Source organism: Panthera pardus, unplaced genomic scaffold, assembly GCF_024362965.1.
Source record: "Panthera pardus isolate Hobbes unplaced genomic scaffold, ASM2436296v1 HiC_scaffold_24, whole genome shotgun sequence".
Classification (NCBI taxonomy): Eukaryota; Metazoa; Chordata; class Mammalia; order Carnivora; family Felidae; genus Panthera; species Panthera pardus.
This window is the reverse complement of record NW_026526810.1, coordinates 107,975,440-108,000,401: the sequence shown is the minus strand read 5'-3', so window position 1 is coordinate 108,000,401 and position 24,962 is coordinate 107,975,440. Positions and strand designations below refer to the sequence as shown.

General features: G+C 41.7%; 1 protein-coding gene and 1 long non-coding RNA gene across 4 annotated transcripts in view; one reads left to right on the top strand and one right to left on the bottom strand.

Annotated features, from left to right (window-relative positions):
- Positions 1 to 7,548: 7,548 nt before the first annotated feature.
- On the bottom strand, positions 7,549 to 17,701 carry LOC109268238 (uncharacterized). 3 transcript variants are annotated; one of them, XR_002080529.1, is made up of 3 exons: positions 17,625 to 17,701; positions 17,294 to 17,364; positions 7,549 to 7,828 (listed from the first exon to the last, which is right to left on the bottom strand). It is a non-coding gene; the product is annotated as an uncharacterized LOC109268238 (long non-coding RNA). The 3 variants fall into 3 exon arrangements; XR_002080530.2 differs by having other exon boundaries at positions 17,569 to 17,632; XR_002080528.2 differs by lacking the exon at positions 17,625 to 17,701 and having other exon boundaries at positions 17,294 to 17,478.
- Positions 17,702 to 17,722: 21 nt separating this feature from the next.
- The window catches only part of SYNJ2BP (synaptojanin 2 binding protein), a 37,340-nt gene continuing 30,100 nt past the window's right edge, over positions 17,723 to 24,962 (top strand). Inside the window, exon 1 of the mRNA XM_019451386.2 lies at positions 17,723 to 17,910. Coding sequence (XP_019306931.1) covers positions 17,847 to 17,910 — 64 coding nt within the window. The 5' untranslated portion in view covers positions 17,723 to 17,846. The remainder of the gene's footprint in view (positions 17,911 to 24,962) is intronic.

Below are 24,962 nucleotides of genomic sequence, written 5' to 3'. Positions count from 1 at the left end.
GGCTGTGACAGTTTCAAGGTCCACATTCCATTGGGAGGTGAAATGCACTTTGCTAGGATTTTGTCATGATCAAAAGAAAGCACCCAAGAAAGGCCTGGAACATGTTAAGCACTTAATACGTGCTATTATTCCCATTATTCTCATTATTATTCTTGGGTTATGCTAAACCTGAGGTATTCTAGTATAATGAGTTCAGCTTTGTATCGTTATTATAACATGAGGAGGCAGACTGTCAGGAAAAGGGCTATAGGCTTTGTGGGAAAAGGACTGGGAGACTCATTACATTATCTATGTGTCATGATATTGATAGGTCCTTCCTCCTGGGAACCCCGCAATCTCTTCAATCAACAGCTACTGCCTCTGAAAATCATCTTTGTTCCAGGAACTGCACAAGGATCATGACTTTTTACTGGGGCAACCGTTCTCAGCCTCCTGCTCTGCCAATTTTACCTTCTTCCCATCGTAGATGGGAGGCAGCACTCTCTTTGGTGACCACTCATCTGTTTGCCACCAGAGATGCTATGCTTCCTACCACCTCAAAAGTCCCTACAGGTGACTCCCCTTAGCTGCCTCTCCAACCTTGACAAACTGTATGGTAATTGTGGTTCCCTAGCTTTGGCCTGTGAAGAGCAGGCACCTGGCCTCTACTACTTACAGAGACTTCATTACCACCATAGTTGTTACCAAACACCGATCTGGGCCAATCTGTCTTATCATCAAACTGGACTGTGGAGGAGAGACACGACAGAACTCCTGAGAGGTGATGCTTCTCCTTGCACCAGCACAGTTCGTGTTTCTTCCTTTCATTGAGGTATAATCGACATGTGGCATGATATCAGTTTCAAGTGTACATACAGTGTAATAGCTCGATATTTGTGTATATTGCAAAACGCTCGCTCACCACAGTTAAGTCCAGTTAGCATCTGTCACCATACATAGTTACAAAAGAGTTTTTTCTTGTGATGGGAACTTTTAAGATCTACTCAGCCACTTTCAAATATATGATACAGTCTCATTCACTATAGTCACCACACTGTAAGCTACCTCCCCAGGGCTTGCTTATTATATGACTGGAAAATGCACCTTTTGAGCCCCTTCTCCCATTTTGCTCTCCCCTCTCCCCCGTCCTCTGGCAACCACTGATCTGTTCTCTGTGTCTTTCCCAGTGCATTCTGCTGGGTCCTCTGGCCTCACATGATATATGCAGTGTAGCATGCCTACTTCTCTCAGCCTTGTTCTGCCTACTTGCATGGAAAATTAAGCATTTCCACTTTGCCCAGGATGGGCGATTGCTTTCTGTGTGCTTCTGAGGGTCCCCGTAGAAGTGCGTGAGCCCCATCCCCTGGGATGGTGTCCTTGCCAGGGTGATTCTTTGCCAGGGTGATTCTTGCAGCTACTTTGGTGGAATCTCATTCCTCTCACAGCGCAGCTTGTCCAGCCGGGTTATGCTTGGTGTGGCACGGCAGCCAGGAAGAGAAGTGGGGACAGTCTCTTGTGGCGGGACAAGCTCCGGGCATTCATATGGCTGTGCAGAGCCAATATTTTCAGGGCTATCCACCCAGATGTCACCATCTCACGTTTCGAACTCCTGAGTTTCCCCAGCATAACATACTTGTTCTGGATGACCATATAAAAGTCCCTGTTGCTGTTGGAAGCCTATCTGATCCTGAGATTGCTCCTCAGCTATGATCTCTCTTCCACACCAGGACAGAAGGGCCCTTCGGTAAGCAACCCAAAAAGCCTTCTGGCATTCACACATGGCCTTTAACGTTTAGTAAACTAGGGTAGTTCCTCTCATTCTCATTACCTTTTACAGTTCATCGACACAACTTAGTCATAACCTGTCAACTCTGCCATCCTTGTAGACATTGTGGCTTCCGTATGGTCCAAATGCCTAAATCGTTGCACATGAGGGAGGGTTGCCCTCCATCAGGACCTTTGCCTGGGCCACCGTTGGTAAATTCCTCAGTATTGGGCTACCTGCCACGTAGGGCAGTCTAGGGATTATCTTTGTTTCTTCACATTCCTCTTAGGACAGAGTCCTCCTTGCCAAGAGTGTTAGAGTGTTGATTGAGCATGTCCCCAAGCCCATCCAGCTGTTTTGTTAGATCACAGCACCACTGTCTTTGGAGAAGCAGATGTCAAGACAGATGTCTTGACCTTCAGGAGATTTGTTGAAGGAAATGTCTCTAAGGACAAAGGGGGAGGAGTAAGAGTAGACCAAGAGAGACTTCAGGCCGCAATACTTCTTCTGTGAAAGGGGGGAGAAAAAGTCTGAATCACAGTGGAAGAGCCTCAGACATCAGAGTTGGTGTGAATCAGATTCATCCAGGAGCCCTTGAGCCAGAGTGACCCTTGACAGCCTCCTGTGTTGGGCAGCAGTGGCCCTGCTCAGTGCCAACACACTCAGACATTGGCTAGGGCTTCCCAGGGGAAACAGGGCCTGGGGTTAACTTCTCATGGCTGCTAAGGTAAGATACCTGGAGACTGCCGCTCATCCATGCTCCCTGTAGTGGACTACTCCCCTGAACGGTGACCTGAGGGGGTCACAGAATAAGCAACTGCCACAACCAGGGAGGTTATTTTAGGGGCCACACAGGAATCTTGAATGGGAATAAATGTGGCCCACCATTCTTAAGTCTTTTAGGTCAACATGATCTCTGCTACTGTCTTAGCTGCATATTGCTCCTATGCTGGTAGAGGAGGCTGTTCGAGGGACTTTCTCTTGGCTTTTGTTGCTATAGTGACCCTTACTCCCTCTATCATGGAACCAGTGAAAGCATTCTGCCAGCTGCTAAGTACATCTGCCAATTTTTCACGAAGGGCCAGGAGAATGACAACAGACACGGCATAGGTTATGAGAAAAACCTGTGCCAGCTATCTGTTTGTTACCTTGCCTCCACATGCCAGTGTCACCTTTCATTAGTCATTCTTTACCTATTCAGTGAAGAGATGCCTTCTGGGCCCTCCCCGGAAACATAACTAGCTGGTGGATTTTCTTGTCTTCCAATGCTTAGGTGGTGTCATTGATCATACTAGCTAAAACCTGGAATAAGTTTCTCAGCATTGTAAGGAAGCTGCCATTACCATGTGCAGAAATGATAAGTCGATTATCTGTCTGGCAATCTTCCCCAAATGAATGAGAGTATCCTCATTTTGGAGAGAACTCTGCAGTCATTTGAGGGCTACATGGTCTACTGGTCATGTTTCCTTAAACACATGGAGACCCCTATGATCATTCCTAAGATGAAAGTGTTTTGGGAAGGGAGGCCAGTTAATTCCTGTTATACACAAAAATTATACCACAAAGGTACACCTAATGCCTAAAAAAATGTTGTTTAACATTTTGAGGTCCTTTCATACGGCATTTAAATCTGAGAGTATTGGGTTTACAGTACCTCCAGTATGATTTTCTAGTGGCCGGTAAGCCTTATGTTTCCCAGTTCCGTTCAAACTGGAAAATTGTCCTTGTGTTTCGGGGACTGAATACAGTTCTCTGATTTGTCATGTCTACTTCACCAGTCGGGGTGGTATCTGCCCACCTTCGGGACTGAGTGAAAGCTATTGCTTGGGGATGAAGGAGGCATCTGAAGGTGTTGTCTGGTGTTTTGCATGGTGCAGGAACTGGGGCCACTCCTGTTTTTTCCAATGGACTTCTCCATAAGGTTAGATAAGGTAGTCAAATCATGGCCAGAGCTGCCTGCTATGGGATGGCAGACTCAGTAGTTAAATTTTAGATTCCTGCAAGAGTTTGGGAGAGCTGCATTAGGGCAATGTCCTTCATGAGGAAGGTTCAAATGGAAGTTCTGAAAGATAAAGATCATTAATGTCCCTCTTTCCTCCTTACCTCCCTGGGACACAGGTATTCCCTCCTATGGTTCCAGGGTTGTTGTTCTCTTTCTGCTACAACAAAATTGGTTTTTGTCGCCCCTGTAGATAACAAAAAATTCCCCAATTAAAAAAAAATTTTTTTTTAACCAGGTAGGCTCTGTGCCTCACATGGGCCTTAAACTCAGGACCCTGAGATCAAAAGGAGCATGCTCTACTGCCTGAGCCATCCAGGTGCCCCTAAAATCTTTGTAAAATCTCCTACTGAGACCCAGACCTTCTCTCTGGAAGGGGCTGGTAGAAGTGGTACTAGGGCACTTTTATAATATTAGAAAAGAATTAGGTTTAAATTCTCTAAGCCTCCTTCTAGTCGGGCTGCACTGAGAGGAAGCACGGCCAGGGTGATATACCAGGGAAATGAAAGATGAATCATGCCTAGGAATGGTCACAGCAGAATGCAGAATTTTACAAATAGTGCTATATAAACACCCATCCCTTGTATCCTTATCATAATCTAGGAAGAAGTGGTTAAGATGTGGCTGGGCAGTGTGGGGAGACCCCTGGCCCCTGAGGTCTCCGCCCAGCTAGTCCCCGGGATATCGCCAGAGGCTCTTGGTCTCTTGGCAAGAAAGAATTCAAGGATAGACTAGACAAAACAGTTGGGTGACGCAAGTGAAGGGTTTATTAAAGTGGGAGTACACTCTGGAGATGTGAGACAGGTACGCTCAAGAGAGAGCTACACGGCCCTGGTGGTTTTCTATCTTTTCTTGACAGTTGTCAACTAGGGGGTAGAATATTTATTACTTGGGAAAGGGATTTTTTTCCTTGGAAGCGAGGTTTGTGCCTTTTCTCCCTTACTTGGTCAGGGTTTGTGGCCTCCTTTGTCTTGGACCGGCCTGGTTTGGTCCAACTTCTGGTGGCTTTGTTTTTAGAGTGCTGCCTGCACAGTCCTCCGATTCTCCTGATAGGGGGCCAGAACTCCCCCTTTGCTGGCCTCCAGGCATCCTGTGAAAGCCTAACTAACTGCCTACTCTAATAAAGAGGCAATGATCCCTTTCTAGAGATAGCTTCGTTAAGTGATTAAATCATCTTATAATGTGTGTGAACCAACAGTAGGTGAGGGAGGTAGAAGCGTAAATCTTCTTTTACGCTCCAAGTCAAGTTCTTGGAGGCTATTCCAACACTCAAATAATACCTCATGTCTGGGAATGTTGACGGTTTGTTGAATAACTCTACTGTCAGTTCACTACGAGTGGCTTTAGGCATAAAATGTGTGCTTTGTGTAGGTCTCAGCCTACCTGTAGTGATGCTACTGGCTAAGAATGCCTGGGGGCATTCACCTGGGCTTGTACTACTCCTTGTGACTCTCCAAGGACATTTCCCCCACTGGAGCCAATGTTGTGGCTGGACTGCCCCTTGTGGTTCTTATTATGAATGCCTGACACACCTCAGGGACAACCATCAGGGAACTTTCAAAAAGCGAGGTATATTACTCAAAGTCCTGCATGCGTACACAGTATACCTGGGAGCACATGGCCAGGTTAGGGTGGGGGGAGAGCGTGTGGATCTGGGGTTCTATCTTTATTGGGGTGGAGGGCCTCACTGGTTTACTCTTTATTGGTAAATTTAAAACAAAAGAGGTGGGAGGTGGGGGGCGCACGCTCCTGGGTGGCTCAGTCAGTTAAGCCTCTGACTCTTGGTTTCAGCTCAGGTCATGATTTCACAGTTTGTGAGTTCCAGGCTCCAGTCAGGCTCTGTACGACAGCGCAGGGACTGCTTGGGATTCTCTCTTCCTCTCTCTCTCTGCCCCTTCCTGGCTCTTTCTCTCTCTCAAAATAAATAAATAAACTTAAATTTTTTTTGAATTAAAGATGTTTATTTAGTGTTTATTTTTGAGAGAGAGACAGAGCATAAGCGGGAGGGGCAGAGAGAGAGAGGGAGACACAGAATCCAAAGCAGGCTCCAGGCTCTGAGTTGTCAGCACAGAGCCGGATGCAGGGCTCAAAGCCACGAACCATGAGATCATGACCAGAGCCAAAGTTGGACACTTAACTGACTGGCTACCCGGGTGCCCCAAATTTTTAAAAAATGTTTAAAAGAGTAGGAATTAAAGTGCGAGAAAGGAAAAGCACTGTCATTCAAGTGGTCAGTTATCTAGATTACCCAGAGCTTTGCAAAAGAGGAGCTTCATGGGTGGAGTGGCCTAGCTGTTTATCTATTTGTGTAGCTAACAATATGTTTATTTGAGACGGATATCTTTGAAATGGGTGCCTCAGCAATCAAAAGCTTAATGTCCTGCATTTACACTACAATGTGTCCCATTGTCAGGCCGCAAATGGTTCAGAAAGCTGAAAATATGACCCACAGTAGTTTCAAAGGCCACAAATGTGTGGCTGAGGTCTGCTGATCTGATTGAAACAGGAGTACCGTAACTTCAAAAAGTGTCAACAGTGGCAAGGCACCACTGGTAGCCCCAAGAAGGGATCAAAGTCCTGATGTCAGTCTGCCAGGAGCAGGCAGAGATAGCACGCATGCAACTTGGGCTCTCTTACCTTGAAACAAACATAAGCTTTTGACAAGAATCACAAGCCTAGCAGACAATGGTAGCCTCTGCATCAGAAACATAGAGTCTTTTATTTTCTGCCAGGTATAGTAGAAATTGATGTGTTCTATGCTTGTAATTCCTGCCCAGGATATGATGGTAGATGTTCTGCCATATGTGGTAAGATAGGTAATACAAAGTTTAATCACCAGTTTGATTCCTGCTGATCTCATCAGAGAATAGGTCTTTACCAGGAACAACTACATGAGTGACCCAGATGGTTCAGTGTCTACAATTTGTTTCCAGAGTTCATGGCCCCAAAGGGGTGGCATTAATGTGCCAGTCTGTTGTATTCTAAGTAGCAGACTAAAACACACAGGCCCTCGGCAATAGGGAAGAATCAATAGAAGTGTTGGCCAGGGGTGAAGCTGAAGACAAAGCACAAGCTAACACCCCACAACCACGCCCCGGGTGAGATATGTGTCACATTCTTCAGGCACTCCTGGATGCCCAACAAAAAAGGAGAGGGAAAAGCAAATGGTTAACTGACAGAGATCACAGTCATTCAGGGCCTGAGTCTCCATCAGTTTGCAACTGTCTTAATGATTTACAAGAAAAAAGCAATCTCCAGAACCCTATAGATTCAATTTCCTGGAGCTCTAACATCACCGTCCCCCCATAGGATAGAAAATCTTATATAAACAGTCTCTCTTCACAACCCCAGTGCAGCTCTTTCTGCCCTCAGGTCCTGTCCCCATGCTATAATAAAAACACCCTTTTTGCACCAAAAACGTCTCAAGAATTGTTTCTTGGCCGTTTGCTCCTGAACCCTACTTCAGACCACATCAGGGATTGCAGGGGTGCAAGAACACCTGGTTTCAGGGGGTCCCAAACAGACCAGGTTCAGCCACTAACCACTGACAAAATCCAAATGCAGAGAGATGGGGGCACCTGGGTGGCTCAGATAGTTAAGCCTCAGACTCTTGATTTCGACTCAGGCCATGATTTCATGGTTCACGAGATTGAGTCCCAAGTTGGGCTCTATACTGACAGCATGGACCCTGCTTGGGATTCTTTCTCTCCCTGTTGCTCTCTGCCCCTCTTCTCCCATGAGCACACACTCTCTCATGCTCTCTTTCAAAATAAATAAACTTATTTAAAAAATGCAAAGAGATGAGTGGAGATGAAATAAGAAAGGAATTTATTTCAGTGAGCCCAACACTGGAAGAGAAAGACGGCAGACTAACATCTCAAAGACTTTCTCCAAAGTGCCAAAAATACTTCTAGGTTTATACCAGGAAAATGTGGGACAAAGGTAAGTAGGTGCTTGCAGGTGGGCAGTAAAGGTCAGGTCTTCATTGTCATGGGTGGGGTCTTGCTGGTTCAGTGCAGCCCTTACTGCTTGAAGGGGTAGTATCAGTTCTCTTCAGGGGATGCTTGGCTCACAGGGTCTTTTGCCTGAGTTAAGAGATAAGCCAGAAAGAAGAACTTGATCAATTAAAAAGTTTGAGGTCAAAATGGAGGTAGTTGAAATCCTCTTTCAAAAGTATAACAGAGGATAGAGGCGCCTGCACTAAACCCTGACCCATTCTACTTAAGGCTCAATTAAATTAGCTTCTAATGTTTTTGGTCCACTCAATTTCTACCTCTTTATTGTGGACATGATTTGTTACTGCTTTGAGGAGGCTTTGACTCAGCAGCTACAGCCACGTTGCATTTTGGCTAAGGCTGCAGGGATTTCTGCCTCTATTGTCATAATGACAACCCTTTCCCATCCCACTTTGGAGGAGAAGGAACAACAATCAAAGGAGCATTTGATTGACTTGTTTTAATCCTAACTCACTGCTCAGCCTCTAAGCATCTATTGAAGGTAGGGCAGAGAGGAAACCTTAGTCCCTTCCTGTCCACCACTTGATCAAGAGCATTCGCTAGTGGATCCTGGGGAGTCCTCTTTAATCCTCTACTCTGGCCTGTGGAGGACTTTGTTCTTTTTGTTCCAGAAAAGCATGTTTCTGTTAGTGTCCCATCTTAGCCACCAAAAACTGTCAAGCAATGTGATAGGTCTAAGATTTTACCCTATCTTCAAGGTAACAAGTTAGCCTGCCACAGTTTTGTGGGGCACTCTGATCAGATTGGGGGCCACTAAATATGGGGTGTCCCAATTGGGTAGGGTCCAGCAGCGTGGGTGGTGAAAGAATTCACCCCAAGGCAGGACAAGAGACAGAAGTTTACTGAATATACCACAAGGGAGCAGCAGGCAGGATAGCAAAGGAGAGACGGTCTGTGAGAAGTGATGGTGAAGGACCTCAATTATAGGGCAGAATGAGGAGGCATGGGAACATATGGAATTTTCCTTTTGGTAACCTTAGGAACTGTGCCTGGTTGGTCAGTTAGAGTCTATGGCTACTTCGAGGTGGACCACTTAGTGAGCCTGTTTGCATTCTGCTTGGTGGTCACCATGGGCCCTTTTACCTTACTCAGGTTTCTATTGCTCAAGCTTGTTGCCTAAAAGCGGCCTCTACAAACATCATGGATGGTAGCAGAAGATAATGAGATGCCCGGTTCAGAGACAAAGGACTTTCTTTCTCATGGCACAGCAAGGAGCAGGAATTTCACGCTCTTGTCAGTTTAACTTATTCCAAAGTCTCATGGGGGCAATGCAGAGGGCTCCTGAGGATACTGCACATATAATGATTTTACATTAGAGCTAAGGAACTCTGACCTTTAGGAAACCATGTCTTTTGTGATAGGCTGCTTGCAAATCTGCCCAATTTCTGCTCTGGAGGAAGACATTATCTTTATTATAATAGGCAGTAAGCAAACCTGCCTTCTGCGCTGAAGGGTGACATTTTTTAAAAAGTTTTATTTTAGACAGACAGATTGAGGGAGAGTGGCAGAGGGAAAGAGAGATTCTTCAGCAGGCTCCACGCTCAGCATGGAGGACGACATAGGGCTCGATCCCACGACCCTGGGATTATGACCGAAGCCGAAATCAAGAGTCGGATGATCAAACGACTGAGTCACCCAGGTGCTCCTGAAGAATGACCTTTTACCTTCCAAACTGGTCCACTACACAAAGATCTTTGAAAAGATAATCTGGGGGGCACCTGGGTGGCTTGGTTGGTTAAGCGTCTGACTTTGGCTCAGGTCACGATCTCGCGATCCATGAGTTCGAGCCCCGCATCGGGCTCTGTGCTGACAGCTCAGAGCCTGGAGCCTGTTTCAGATTCTGTGTCTCCCTCTCTCTCTGCACCTCCCCTGTTCATGCTCTGTCTCTCTCGGTCTCAAAAATAAATAAACGTTAAAAAAAATTTAAAAAAAAAGATAATCTGGAATAATATCTGTCATCTGCATGTAAGATGTATACAAATATGAGATCCATGGAGAATTGTCTCCCAATAGATAAGGATATAGTAATTTCAATAGAGACAAATGTATTATCTAATTCAGTCTTCTGAGAGGGACTAGAAGCAAGTATACCCCAGTAATAATGAGCAGACTTAGTCCCCAGATCTTGTTTTATAAATACCATTGTCTGCTCAAAGGAAACAGAGATCCTTTGAGAAAATGATAATTTCAGGACTGGAGCAGATGAAATACAAGATGAGCCTAAAACATTGTGTGCCAAAAAGTAATGAAATGCTCAAAGAATGATGGAGATATGTTGAAAGGACACAGATGCCAGTTTAAAGGTGCTCCCATGGGTCAAATCTAAGACAATTTAGTTTTAAAATAAATAAGAGTAATGGATTATAAGCCATTCAATTATACAGAAATTCATGAGTCCATACTGATGATAATAAATAAATGAAATAAGGGAAAGGGGAAAGTTGTTTCTTATAGTAGAATGCCAAATAATAGATGTAGGTGGAATTATGGATAAAAAAGTCATCATTTGACAATCTTCCCAGTTAACAACTGCTTCACTGGAGGGTAATCATTGAATGCTAAAATAACTGGGTGAAAATTTGATGAAAAAAAGAATAATTACTTAAAGTAATTCTCCATAAACTTCCTATTCATTGTAAAAGGAAATATAGTCACTTTTCAGTGGAGCCATCTAGTGGACAACACTGTAACTAAGTGTTCAAAGTTAACCAATAATAGGACCAACATCTTGTGCCTACTGATAACGTGGACTGAGATGGACATAACATTACTTTTGTGGTACTGCTTCTAAAAATAAAGCAGTACCTAAACAACCATCGACGGGCTCTCTACAAAATGATTGTTCTGTATTCTCGTCATGACAGACAATGAAAGACTAAGGAACTATTCCAGGTTAAAGGAGATTAAAGAGACATGGCAACTGAATGGAGTGTGTGATCCTTGGACTTTGGGCAGGGGGAAAAAAAAAGATGTAAAGGGCATTTAGGGAACAGTTGATGAACATCTACAAAACAGATAATAGTATTGTATCAATATTAAAAATCTTGATTTTGATAACTATATTGTAACTTATATACTAGAACGCCTTTTCATGTATATATGTCCCTATCCATCTGTCTTTTTCCTTGCTTTCCTTTCTTTTCTCCCACTATCTTCTTTCTTTCTATTAACCTATGTCTAGGATACATATGTATGTACATGAATATGTACATGTATGTGTACATATGTATATTTGTGTATATATATTCACATACTAAGAAAGCACATGCACAAGAGTGAGCAAGAGAGAGAATAAAGTGAAGAGAGGTCAATTATTAGAAACTGGAGAAATGGGTAAAAGGTATCTGGAAGTTCTATGTCATCTTCTTGTAACTTCTCTGTAAGACCGAGTATTTCCTATATGAAAAAAGAAAAACATTCCAAAAGAAAAATGGACAAAGGGCAAGATTTTTCAGAGAAACAAAAAAGGATAAAAAATAAAGAGCCATAAAAATGTTTAAAATAATCTCAACAGCATTCATAAGTGAAAATTTCAAATTAAAATATTATTTTCCACTTAGCATTTTGGCAAGGATGTGAGATGTGATGATAATTCCAGTATGGAACACAGCATCCTCATATAATGTTCATAGAGGGATAACTGCACAAGATCTTTGAAGTAAAATTTGGTAATATTTTCCACAAATTAGTATATACCTACCCTCTGACCCAGAAGATCCCTTTCTAGAATTTTATTCTCCTGACACTCACACTGATTCTAAATTTTCACTTTGAATTGTTTGTTGTAGGAATAAAATTTAAAATAACCAAAATACCTATAAGTAGAAATTAAGATCTTATGAAACATCTGCAATATGAACTATACTATACTATGGATAGTATGTGAATCAGACAGCCTAATTACACTGTTAAACAAATCAACCCCACAACCACCTGCTTAATGAACATAACAGTTTATCTGATGGGTCAGGGTTTGACCCTCTTAGAATCAACTTTATAGGCCAATTCATTGTATGCCAAGGCTCCCTAGCTGTTCTCTAACCCTCTCTGTGCATCCTCCCAGAGGCAGGTGGAAGTCCCCATTGATGCAGCAACAGCATTAGCCATACCTCTTCAGGAAAACCTGCAGGCTACTAAAGTGTATATTGCACACTAGCCTCATATATAAGCTGTATTTTCTGACACAGTTTCATGAGAAGCACTAATATTGGGGGGTTGGGGTACTTCCCAAATTAATAAAATTGGTACCAATTTGTGATATACCTAGTGATCATTTTGTTTTTTCCACTAGAAAGAATCCAGAGAGAAAGAGGTGTGCTAATATTATTTGGTTCACCTAATTAATTAATTAATTTTTAATGTTTTATTTATTCTTGAGAGAGAGAGAGAGACAGAGCATGAGCGAGGGAGGGGCAGAGAGAGAGTGGGACACAGAATCGGAAGCAGGCTCTAGGCTCTGAGCTGTCAGCACAGAGCCCGACGCGGGGCTGGAACCCACAAGTGGTGAGATCATGACCTGAGCTGAAGTCGGATGCTCAACCGACTGAGCCACCCAGGCGCCCCAGTTCACCTATTTATAATGTGACACTTTTTTTAAAAAAGTGTGTTTGGGTGTGTAAGAGTGTGTGTGTGTGTGTGTGTGTGTGTGTTTTGCTACTTCTTCATTTGTATCACAGCAGCAGGTCTACCCTTCTCTAGTACTCTTTAATGCTGACACTGGGACTCTCTACAAACTACATTTCCCATATTCCCTTGACAGCTACCTTCTGGCTAGGTTTTGCCAACTTGGAAACATTGGCAAGAGTTTGCAATCTGGGAAAAGAGACTTCTTTCCTGTTTGTAATCTCTGTCAGCATTTCTCTAGCAGCAAAACACAGCTCTGGCTCCAACCTCCACCTTGTTTTGGTGATTTCATTACCAGCAATGCTGTCCCACCTGAGAAGTACCACCATTAGCTACCTGTGAGCCCTGGGTAGCACACCTTTAGAGATGCTACGGGTTTGGTTTCAGACCACTGCAATAAAGTGAATATTGGAAAAAATTAATTATTGCAAAAAATTTTTTTTTGTTTCCCAGTGCACATAAGTTATATTTACATTACAATGTAGTCTTAATGTGCAATAGCATTATGTCTAAAAGAAAACAATGTACATACCTTAACTTAAAAATACTTTATTACCAAGAAAAAAAAAGCACTTTATTGCTAAAAAGTACTAACGATCATCTGAGGTTTCAGTGAGCTGTAATCTTTTTTGCTGGCAGAGGGTCTTGCCTTGATGTTGATGGCTGCTGACTGATCAGGGAGGTGGCTGCTAGAGGTTGGGGTGGCTGTGGCAATTTCTTAAAACAAGACAACAATGATTTTATCTTATAGTTTTCATGTTTTATTATGCACATTTCAATTTCACTATTAATATTGAGCCTAAATATATGCTGGCTTTATGTCAAGATTTTTGAAATGTAAAAAGTAAACAGATAGCTCTTAGGCTACATACAGAATGTATTAAATAATTAGAGAATCTATGGGGTGGTAAATTCTGTCTATACAACATTTAAACATTTAGTGGCACAAATATAAATAAACAATAGGGACAGGAAGACATGTAAAACTGTGGGTTGCAATTGGAAGAAAAACCTGCTCAGGACTAAAGGGAGAGGTTCTTGGTTGCTGATGAGAATCTCTCCTTGATTTCAGACTTTAGACAAACTAAGGAGTCAGTGTACAAAAACCAGTGACTTGTACAAAATCCCCATTAGTCAGGAGAAATAGGAGCAATATGATAGATGAAAGAACTGGCTCGCACCAGTCTGCAGTAAGCAAGGATGGCTGGGCTGGAAGTTGGAAAGCTAGTTGGAGGTTGCAGCTCGAGATCGGGGTCTACACTAGAGTAGAACAGCAGGCTGGAAACAGTCTATAGAGGCAGATTGGTTGGTTAGTGCATTTTTCAATAGTTCTTATTTTCCAAACAAGGTCTTAGGATGCTTTCCTCAAACAGGGAAGACAACAATGAAGTTTGCTGCATCAATGAGCTCTTCCTTTAACAAACAATTTCCTGTAGTCATTTGATACCACAGTAGGATCACTGTAGAGACCACAGAACTTTCTTCTAAAGTGGAGTCATCCTCTCAAATCCTGCTGATCAACTAAGTTTATGTAATAAGATTCTAAATACTTTGCTGTAATTTCAACAATCTTCACAGCATCTTCACCAGGAGTAGATGCCATCTCCAGAAACCACTTTCTTTGCTCAGTCATAAGAAGCAATTCCTCATCGGTTAAAGTTTTATGCTGAGATCGCAGTAATTCAGTCCTATCTTCAGGCTCCACTTCTAATTCTAGTTCTCTTGCTATTTCTACCACATCTGCAGTTACTTCTTCCACTGAAGTCTCGAACCCCTCCATGAAGGTTGGAATTAACTTCCAACATCTGGTTAATGATATTTTGACCTCTTCCCATGAATTGCAAATGTTCTCACTGCCATCTAGAATGGTGAATCTTTTCTGAAAGTTCTTAAATTTATTTTGCCCAGATCCATCAGAGGAATTACTATCTGGGCAACTATAGCCTTATGAAATCTATTTCTTAAATAATAAGACTTGAAAGTTGAAATTACTTCTTGACCCATGTGCTGTACCTTGTGTTAGCAGGCATGAAACCAACATTAATCTCACTGTACATCTTCATCAGAGCACTTGGGTATATTATCAATGAGCTGCATTATTTTGATAGGAATCTTTTTTTTTTTTTGAGCAGTTGCTCCCAACAGTAGGCTTAAAATATTCAGTAAACCATGTTGTAAACAGATGTGCCATCATCCAGGCTTTATTTATAAAGCACAGGCAGAGTAGATTTAGCCTAATTCTTAAGGGCCCTAGGAGTTTTGAAAAGGTCAGTGAGCACTGGCTTCAACTGAAAGTCACCAGCTGCATTAGCCTCTAACAAGAAAGTCAGGCTGGCCTTTGAAGCTTTGTAGCCAGGCACTGACTTCTCTCTAGCTATAAAAGTCCCACATGACATCTTCTTCCAATAGATGTTTCATCCACATTGAAAATCTATTGTTTAGTGTAGCCACCTTCATTAATTATCTTAGGTCTTCTGGAAAACTTGCAACTTCTACAACAGAACTTGCTGCTTCACCTTGTGCTTTTATTATGGAGATGGCTTCTTTCCTTAAACCTCATGAACCCACTTCTGCTAGCTTCAAGCTTTTCTGAAACTTCTTCACCTCTCTCAGCCTTCATAGAATTGGAGAGTTAGGGCCTTGCTCTGGATTAGGCTTTGGCTTAAGATAATGTTGTGGCTGGTTTGATCTTCTATCCAGACCACTAACCTTTCTCCATATTAGCAATAAGGCTTTATCACTCTCTTACATTCACACCACTTTTTCATTTCCTTCAAGAACTTTTCCTTTGAATTCACAACTTGGATAATTGGCACAACAGATCTAGCTTTTGGCCTGTCTCAGCTTTCCACATACCTTCCTTGCTAAGCTTAATTTCCTAGCTTTTGATTTAAAGTGAGAGACACATGGGGTGCCTGGGTGGCTCAGTCAGTTAAGCATCCAACTCTTGGTCATGATCTCATGATTTCGTGGGTTCAAGCCCCTCATCCGTCTCTGCACTGACAGTGCAGAACCTGCTTGGGATTCTTGCTCTCTCTCAAAATAAACTTTAAGAGAACTATACTTACATTAAGGTATAAAGGCAATTTACATGCCTAATCTGTCACTCCCACTTATTACCAGCATTTCGTAAATTTATTTGGTGACCTGTTTTCTTTTAGTGCCCTATGTGTTCCTTTTGAAGTTGTGTGCTCATGTGAGAAGGGCAATCTTCCAGGTACAGGGTAGTGATCTCCTCTTCCATAGTCTAGAAGAAGCTTTGAAGCTTTGTTTTTTTTCTTCCAAATTAACTAATTAGTTTTTAAGTAAAGCATGACTGACATACAATATCCTTTTAGTTTCAGGTGTACATCATAGTACATCTTTATTTATTTACATTATGAAATGATTCCCATGATAAATCTAGTTACCATCTGTCACTATACAAAGTTACTAGAATATTGGCTATCTTCCCTGTACTGTACATTATATCCCCAAGACTTATAACTGGAATTTTGTACCTCTTTATTCCCTTCACCTATTTTGCTCACCCTCCAATCCCTCCCCACTTGAGTAATCATAGTTTTTTTTTTCCCCCTTTATCTACCAGTCTATTTCTCTTTTGTTTGTTCATTTGTTGCATATTTCTCCACTGGTGATTTTCTTTTCCCATTTCTATTTTCTCTCTTCTCTCTTGATATTTCAATCTCACTTATACTTTTTTCACTTATCATATTCTGCTTTTTATTATGATCATTTTATTCATTCAATCAGTCAACATGTTAAGGAGGCTTGGAAGTGAGGGTGGAATGAATCTGAGTTTGAAGGTGAGAAGTGATATTTAAAGTTTCATCTCATTTAATCCTTTCCACAACATTTTAAAGATCTATTACCATGCCTTTTTTTGGATGGAGAATCATAGTTAGGAAATGTTAGGTTACTTGCTTAAAGCCAGACAACTCTTAAGAAGATGGAACTGAAACTTGAGGCCAGGTCTTCCAACATCATCTCCTGTGTTCTTTCTACTATTCCATATTAACTTCTCAAAGGATTAGCAAATAAGAGGCTTGTCTGCTGAATCTGCTTCTTTCTTGTTTTGTTTCGTAAACACAGTAGGTTCCCGTGTGATTATTTAATGTGAACTCAAATGCCTTAATTGGAACTGTGCTTTTCAACCCTCCAAGGTCCCCACAAATCCTTGTGGTCTAATTCCAGGTTGTTTCCCACACTTAGGTCCTCTTCCTGCCCTTTAAGGCTTTTATGTTCTTGATCTGTGAAGGTTCCTTAGAGCCATGTTTTGGAAGTATACTTCAAAAGTCAGGAGGACTGGGCTGAAGTCACAGTAAGTCCATCCACTAGTCTTACTGTAAGAATTAAACAAACAAGCAAATAAAAACTTGAATTTTCCCTGTTACCAAAAAGAAGAAACCTTTACCTTCTCTCCCTTTTTTAAGATTTTTTTTTAATTTTTAAAGTTTATTTATTTATTTTGGAGAGACAGAATGAGCGGGGGAGGGGCAGAGAGAAAGGGAGTGAGAGAATCCCAAGCAGGCTCTGCAGGGTCAGCATAGAGCCGGATTCGGGGCTCGAACTCACAAACCGAGAGATCATGACCTGAGCCAAAACCAAGAGTTGGATGTTTAAACGACTGAGCCACCCAGGTGCCCTTAGATTCTTTTTGAGCAAGCTTGTAATTATAAATCTTTCCTTCTCTCTTTTATATGTATATAAAATTTTGTAAAAGCCAAAAAGCCTCTTGTCAGGTACAACTCTCTTTGAAATGTAAATATCGAGGAACATTGTGCCCCCTCTCCCCCATAGCAGTTAGGCTAGGGGCCTTGCTCCAGGTTTAAGTACCTGCCTGTCAGAGTTTTATTTTTCCTTTGAATGACAATTAACTATCACAGATGATCACTTACAGGGGTGACTTACCAAAGAATGTATACAGCAAACTGTGTTAAGTCCTCTTGCCAGAGACCATGTATGAAATGGATTGTATTTGCCTGGATATATAAAAGGCTGTGAGATTTCATTCTCTGAAATCATATTAGCGGATTGCCTGATACGCCCGTCCTAGCCTGGAATCCTGAATACTGAACAAGAGAACTCCCGCCCCCCCCCCCCCCCCCCCATTTGTAACGATTTTCGGAGGCGTGAGGATTTTACATTTAACTTCTTCACAAAATCGATGTATTCATGTCTCCTACCTCTACGGCCCCCACCCCCCACGGTAAAGTGGAATGGTAACCTGGTCGTCGCTCACCGAGCGGTTCGTCGCGAGGACGGGGAGAGAGACCCGCGCGCCGGCCGCCGGAACCACGACTCCCAGCATCCCCTGCGCGCGCAGCGCTCCCGGCTTCCTCTTCCGGTCCGCGGGCCGCTGAAACCGAAAGTGTAGTGCTTGGGGCGCCGCGCGGAGATTGGCTCACCTTCACCTGCGCGAGCCCCAGCCGACTCAGTGGGGAACCCCGGCGAGCAGTAAGACATGAACGGAAGAGTGGATTATTTGGTCACTGAGGAGGAAATCAATCTTACCAGAGGACCCTCGGGTATGTGCGGCACAGGTTGCCTCCGGGAGCAGGGTGCTTGAGGTTGTCATTGCAGAGTAGCCCCGTCTCCTGCTGAGCCGATTCCTTTGGCCTTGGAGCAGGCAGGCCCCAGCCTAGAGGTTTCCTGCACCTCTTTGAGCACGTAGAAGACTGTGTTGGCATCCACCGTTAGCCAGAGCGGGATCTGAGGAACCCCGTCATTTTTCAGTCGGATTATCCCATGTGTTTATAGTCAGGAAGGGTTTTTTTCGGGTGCTAATAGTACCAGAAAATCCTGTCCCAAAGCCTGCTTTTTAACACCCCCCCCCCCTTCCATTGCCTACTTTATTCCTGTGCCTGTGACAGACTGTTGAGTAAAAAGGGGAGCATCAGCGGCGTCGACTGTAAAGGCACAGCCGTTTTCTCGGTGCTAGAATCCCTCTCTCCTTCCTTCCATTTTTGGGAAATTCATTTAGTGTGTCAACTGGAATGCTAAAGCGGAAAGAAACCTCAGAGATCTGCTACCACACTTCTCAAACCTGCTTGCGCCTCAAAATTACCCGAGGTTTTTCGGTTTTGCTTTTAAAAAAAAAAAGTTAACTCCTAGATCCCATCTCTAGGAATTTGGATTCAAAGCAGGGTTTTGCTTGCTGGCTTGGGTTTTTCTTTTCTTTTCTTTTTTTTCTTTCTTTCTTTTTTTTTAAACAAGCAAGTTGGGTGATTCTGATAACAGCTAAATCCTCCCTTGGCCCTCAGTGGTATTTCCCCCTCCAACGCCCTCTTTTACCCCACGCTCTTCCGTGGGCTCTTAACACTACTACATGCCTTGGGTTTTGTTGACTCCCCTTTACAGCTGTCTAGTGGATCGATTAAGAGCTTTAGCTTTAGGACTACGTAGATCCATCTGGTATCTAACCTCTTACTGGATCTTCGATATTGGTTGGCTGACTAACTTTACTGATGTAAGCTAAGCCTTAGTTTCTCATAAAACGTGCAGGATAATAGAATATACTTCATTTCATTTTTAAAAAAATATTTATTTATTTAATTTTATTTATTTATTTATTTATTTATTTATTTATTTATTTTTTTTTTTTTGAGAGACAGAGCATGAGCGGGGAAAGGGCAGAGAGAGAGGGAGTCACAGATCTGAAGCAGGCTCCAGGCTCTGAGCTGTCATCACAGAGCCCGGCGCAGGGCTTGAACTCACGAACTGCGAGATCGTGACCTGAGCCCAAGTCGACGCTTAACCAACTGAGCCACCCAGACGCCCCATAACAGAATATACTTCATAGGGTTATGAGAATGAAATGAGTTAATCTGTGTAAAACTTTCAGAACATTGCCTGACACCTCTTAAGCACTGTGTGTTTGCTAGTATTGTTGTTATTATTAACAAATGAGTAGCTAGACTAGCACAGTAAAACCTGCTAAATATTGTTATTCCAGGAGCCTCCAATAAGTTATCAAGTACTGTGAGCTCTGTCTCTGAAATGTTGCTGTAAATCTGTCACTCCTTTCCATTCACCACTATCTAGAACAGTCCATCATCATTACTCATGTGGAATTTTGCGATATCTTGACCACCACTTATAGATTATTCTTCATAAAATGTGGTTTTTACACTCATCCATACTTTTTTTTTTTTTTTTTTTTTTTTTTTTTTTGCTATAGAAGATTGGAAGTCAACTTATGGAAATATAATTCATTCTAATCTGCATGTGTTAGTGTCATGCTTTACGTGAGCTCCTAAACTTTTGTTGAATGCACAATTCTGTATGCCCAGTCCTTTTAGATTTACTTTTCCTACTTTATGTAAATTTCTCCTTCTCTCACTCTTAATATTTATTGACTCTTGAGGCTTACTATTTATTGACTTTTGAGGCTATGTGGGAAAGTGTTTTTAAGCCAAAATCTGCTTCCCTGTAACTTTTCATCCATTGGTACTTGTTCTTGGAGCCAGTTAAAATAATACTAGTTCTTTTCCTGATTGTCCTGCAAGTATTTAAAGATATCTAGTTGTTCTCCTGTTTTGTCTCTTTCCTCTGTAGCCTAAATATCCCTAGTTATTATATTAACTGTTTTGATGTGATTTTGGATTTAATTCTTGTCTCTTGCTTAAGAATTTAACGTACTGTGACATAGTCCTTTTGCTGTGGCATCCACCGTATTTCCAGGGTCTCCTGACTATAGCAGAGCAGAACTCACTAAATATTTTTAAAGTTCAGTGTAATATCACTTCAGCTTTTTTGGTGTTTGCATAGCAGGGTTGACTAATGCTCACCTCACCATTCGCTACAATTTCTGATCCTGTTAATTTCGCAGACCTGTAGTTCCTAGTATTGCCTTTTTTCTCAATCACTGGAGTTAGGACAAACTTCAAAGGACTAATTTAGAAGAATAATTATATCTAGCTAATATATTTCCCTCAGAAGTGGTTTAATTACTATAGTATATGTGCCTTTATTCACAATGAATATTTGTTCACCAGGTGACTTCTTTAATTTTCCTAAGCATTTTCGTGTCTTGCTCATGTAAGTTGATAAACGTATGCTTTTAGGAGAATAGAGCCACAAATTTAGGATGGAACTGGCCTAAAAACAGTCATTTGAAGTTTGGTTGCTTCGGTTATCAAGAGAATGTTTCAAGTTTCTGTTTATCACCTCTCAGAGCTAATTACCTGGTATGTTGTACAGCCTAATTCAGCTTTTCTTTATTGTGTGGTCATGAAGATACACGGGGACGTCCCTTATCACCGCTAGAAACTTCCAGTAACTTTGGCAGTCCCATAGAGCTCTTCCCTTCTGTAGAAGAAATAGGAAAAGCCTCTAGTTCGAAATATGCATTTCTGTTTGTAGGCAACATTGTCACTCTTCATGTACAGCTTCCTATGCAGAGACCTGATAGTTTAATCAGGTAGCAACAAAAATGTGTATTCTGCATTTTTGTGCCAGTGTTCCGTCAAGGGTGAGAGTCTTGGATATTTTCAGTATTTGGGCCCATTTTGGAAGGCAAATGAACCTATTCTGTTTGATCTTGTTTACTGCAAGGGAAAGAATGAAGTCTTGGGGAAATTATGACAAAGAAACTCAGTCTTTGGGAGTTCAGCTCAGTAACAGTCTCTAAGTCTCCTACATTTTCCTTTATCAAATTAAGAGTTCTTAATTTTGAAAAGCTGTGGTTACTCTAAGAAGTATCACAGGGATCGAATGTCGCTTTTCCCCCCCGCTACTGTAACAGGTAGAGATTGGCCATAAAGACAGCTCTGTTGCCCACCAAGTGTTAGGATTGGGATTCCTAGTTCAGGACTGAGGCCTCAATAGGTTTCAGCAGGTTGCTCTTGATACATTATCTTTAAAGAAGGAAGAGAATCTCTATGTGTCTACTTTTCTTTTTTTTTTTTTTTTGCAGAGGATGATGGGTTGGTATAATGTTTTAATAATGAATAGTTACAGAGGGATTATATTTCTGGCACTGTTAGTTACTTTATATATTAACTCATTTAATCTTCACAGCAACCCTGAGTGCTAAATGATTAATCCACATTATTAGATGAGGAAATTATCTCTCGGAGAGGTTAAAGATTTGCCCAAGTTCTAAAGCCAGTAAGTTTAACCTAGATCTTTTGATTCTGCTGTTCCATCAACTACCTTCCAATATAGTAGCCATGTCTAAGGAGTTGACTGCCAGTCTTTCTCCTGACCTTTATTTGGTTATATCATGCGTTAAGGATTTGAGGCATCTTAAATGACCAACACAATCCACAGTGGAAAGTTTTTATAGTTTGCTGTTGATAGAGCTGAGGGCATATCAAGGTAAGAACCTAAAAACAAGAAACCCTGTTAAATCCAGGCACGTGAGTCTCTACAGACTGGTCACGTGCTTTAGGTTTGACGCTGAGACTGTTGCTGATCTGTTGTTGATCTGTTCATTCATGTGCCAAGTAGATCTGAGACTAAAGTGCTATATCTCTGTCCTGTTTTCTCTTGCTTACGTGAAGTCTTACCCTCATGGAATATATGTCCCCATGGAGACATTACAGTCACAGGTGAAAAGTTAAATCTCAGTGTAAAGGATGGTTAAGGACTATGATGAACATGCATGTCATCAGAGGGCAAAGGAAGTGTGGTGGGGACCTTGTCCTGGAAAAGTTCAAAGAATGGAGCCATTGATAAGGTCCAGACTGATCAATTACAAGAAGATGGAACTTATGTTGGTCTTATAGACAGTCTATAGGCTAGTGCCAGGCATAGGGAAGGTATGGCCTAAACAGTAAAAGAAAAAAGAAAATTAGTTAATAAGCATATTCTGAGGTCAGTGAGTTATACTGGCCTGGATAGAAAGAAAGGTTCATTTAGGAGAGTTAAGGAGATGAGGTTGCTGAGGTAGAGACTGGATTATGACAAGTTCTTAATGCTACTGTGGAAACTTAACCTTTCTCTAAGGTTCCATCTTGACTCCTTCCCCTTCCTGTTCATTGGTTAAGACTGAATTCAAGAATCACCTCCTCTAGGAAGCTTTATATAGGCTAGTTGCCCCCTTGTTATGAGTATCATATACCATTTATTGAGTGCTTGTCATGTATTGCCAAACTAAACACTTTGTCTCATGTACTCCCAACTAGGAATAGATGAAATGGTTATTATCCCATTTTATAAATGAGAAAACCTTGACTCTTATGTCACACAGTTCTTTAAGGGGTCGAGTTAAGAATTGGATTCAGGTCTGTGTGACTTAAAAATCCAGGCTCTGGGGTGGTGCCCTGGTAGCTCAGTCACTTGAGCATCCAACTCTTGATTTTGGTTTAGGTCACGATCCCAGGATTGTGGGATCAAGCCCCACGTCAGGCTTCATGCTGAGTGTGGAGCCTACTTAAGATTCTGTCTCTCCCTTTCCCTCCTCCCCCACATGCGTTCACTCCACTCCACTCTCCCTCCTCCACTCACATGTGTTCTCTCTCTCTTTGTCTAAAATAAAAATAATTTTTAAAAAAATCCAGGCTCTCAACCATCATACAAAGTTCTTTTTCTCTTTATGCTCCAACTGGATTCTGTGCATATCCCTATCTTAGTGTTTATTTCTGTATTTGCTTCCTTATTTGTGTCTCCTCCTCCCCCTACTTCACTCTGAGCTCTTCCGATTCAAAGGATATACACTTCTTTTGTTTTCCTGATGCCTTGCCAGGCATGACACAGGGTGGTCAGTAAGTGTCATGAAATGACTAGGAAAACTGATAAATCTCAGAAAAATATAATAGAATATTGTTAAGTAAAGAGAACCAGTAACATGGTCTATTTCAGATTTCAAAAAGTCAACCAGGGTTCTCCACTAACTCCAAGAAAGAAGGAAAGAATGTGGATGTAATGTGTTACAATGGATATGAAACTAAGATGTAAGAAACAAGGAGATACAAGAGCTAGAAAACCTTATAGTGTGAGAAGAGCATATTATACAAGTATCTAAGGTTGCTTCAAGGATCATTCTTACTAATATTTTTTCAAGACAATCCTTACGAATAATATAAAGGAAAACATGTAGTAATTACCTTGGAGAAGTAGAAAGGCAAGCTGTTAGAGGCCGAACCATAGAAACATTTTTTAGAGGCTCAGTTGGTTAAGCGTCCAGTTCTTGGTTTCATCTGAGGTCATGGTCTCACGGTTGGTGAGTTCAAGCCCCGTATTAGGCTCTATACTGACAGTGCAGAGCCTGCTTGGGATTCTTTCTCTCTCCCACTCTCTGCCCCTCCTGGGCATGCTTTCTCTCTCTCTCAAAATAAATAAGCTTAAAAAAAAAAAAAAAAAAAAAGCATTTTTTAAATCCACATGACTAGGCAGAAAAGTAGCCACTGACTGTATTTGAATAAGTACAAAATTACTTACTGAGGAAAAAGATCCAAGATGATAGAATCAGAACAAACTGTTGGTTTCAGGAGACTCGGAAATAAAGGTAGCTGTTTTTAAAAGCATTCATTTAGTGTTTGCTATGTGCCTACACCGTGATTAAGAATTATAGATATTAGGGGGCGCCTGGGTGGCTCAGTCGGTTGAGCATCTGACTTCGGCTCAGGTCACGATCTCACGGTTTGTGGGTTCGAGCCCCGCGTTGGGCTCTGTGCTGACAGCTCAGAGCCTGAGCCTGCTTCAGATTCTGTGTCTCCCTTTCTCTCTCTCTGCCCCTCCCCTGCTTATGCTTTGTCTCTCTTCCTCAAAAATAAAAAAACATTTAAAAAACTTAAAAAAAACAATTATAGATACTAGAATAAAGAATAAAAGATCCCAATTTTTAAGAATTTTGCAGTTCAATAGGAGAATAATTAATTATGATAGGCATATACCAAGTTCCCTTGAGGTAGAATAACCAAAATAGCTATGGACCTTCATTAAGATATGTTCTGTTCCTTGTAGAGTCACAGAATAAGACTCAAGACCATACTAAATGTCTTAGGAAATGTTTTGGAAACAAAGTAGATAATATCATTCTCCCCCTTGTAGGAAACTGTGGTGTATTCATGCCTGCTACAGCATACAGATTACCATATTTTGGGCAAGAAGCAATAGAGTAGGAGCAAGTTGAAAAGAGGGTAGTGGGGGAGTGTACAGATTGTAGTATAAGGCAAAAAAATGAAGAGATTGAAACATTTTGAAAGCAAGGAATCAAATGGAGACATGATCCAGTGGAGACCTGGCATATACATTTGTTCAGTGTTTGAGCAAAAGCTTATCCTGGAATGAGAGACTAAAGGTGCCTACATAGGTATTTCAGAGAGAAGTTAAGGAGCTGTCATTCAAGAAGAGGAGGCTATAAAGTAACCAAAATGTTGATTTGGGGTTTCCCTGGGAGACAGAGTCAGCTGAAATGGAAACTGTGCCCTGAATTGTGAGCCAGGAGTACAGGCTTTTAAAGGTAAAAACCACAAGGTGACATAACTTGTTTTGAGACCATCATAAGGGTGCTGGCAGAGTTTAAACTGGTTATCTAGTGCAGGATTGGCTATTTAACTAACAGGTGTTACAGTATCTCTGTTTCAGTCCTAAGTGGAAGAATGTGTCCATTTGGCAAAAGTCAGAAAAGTTC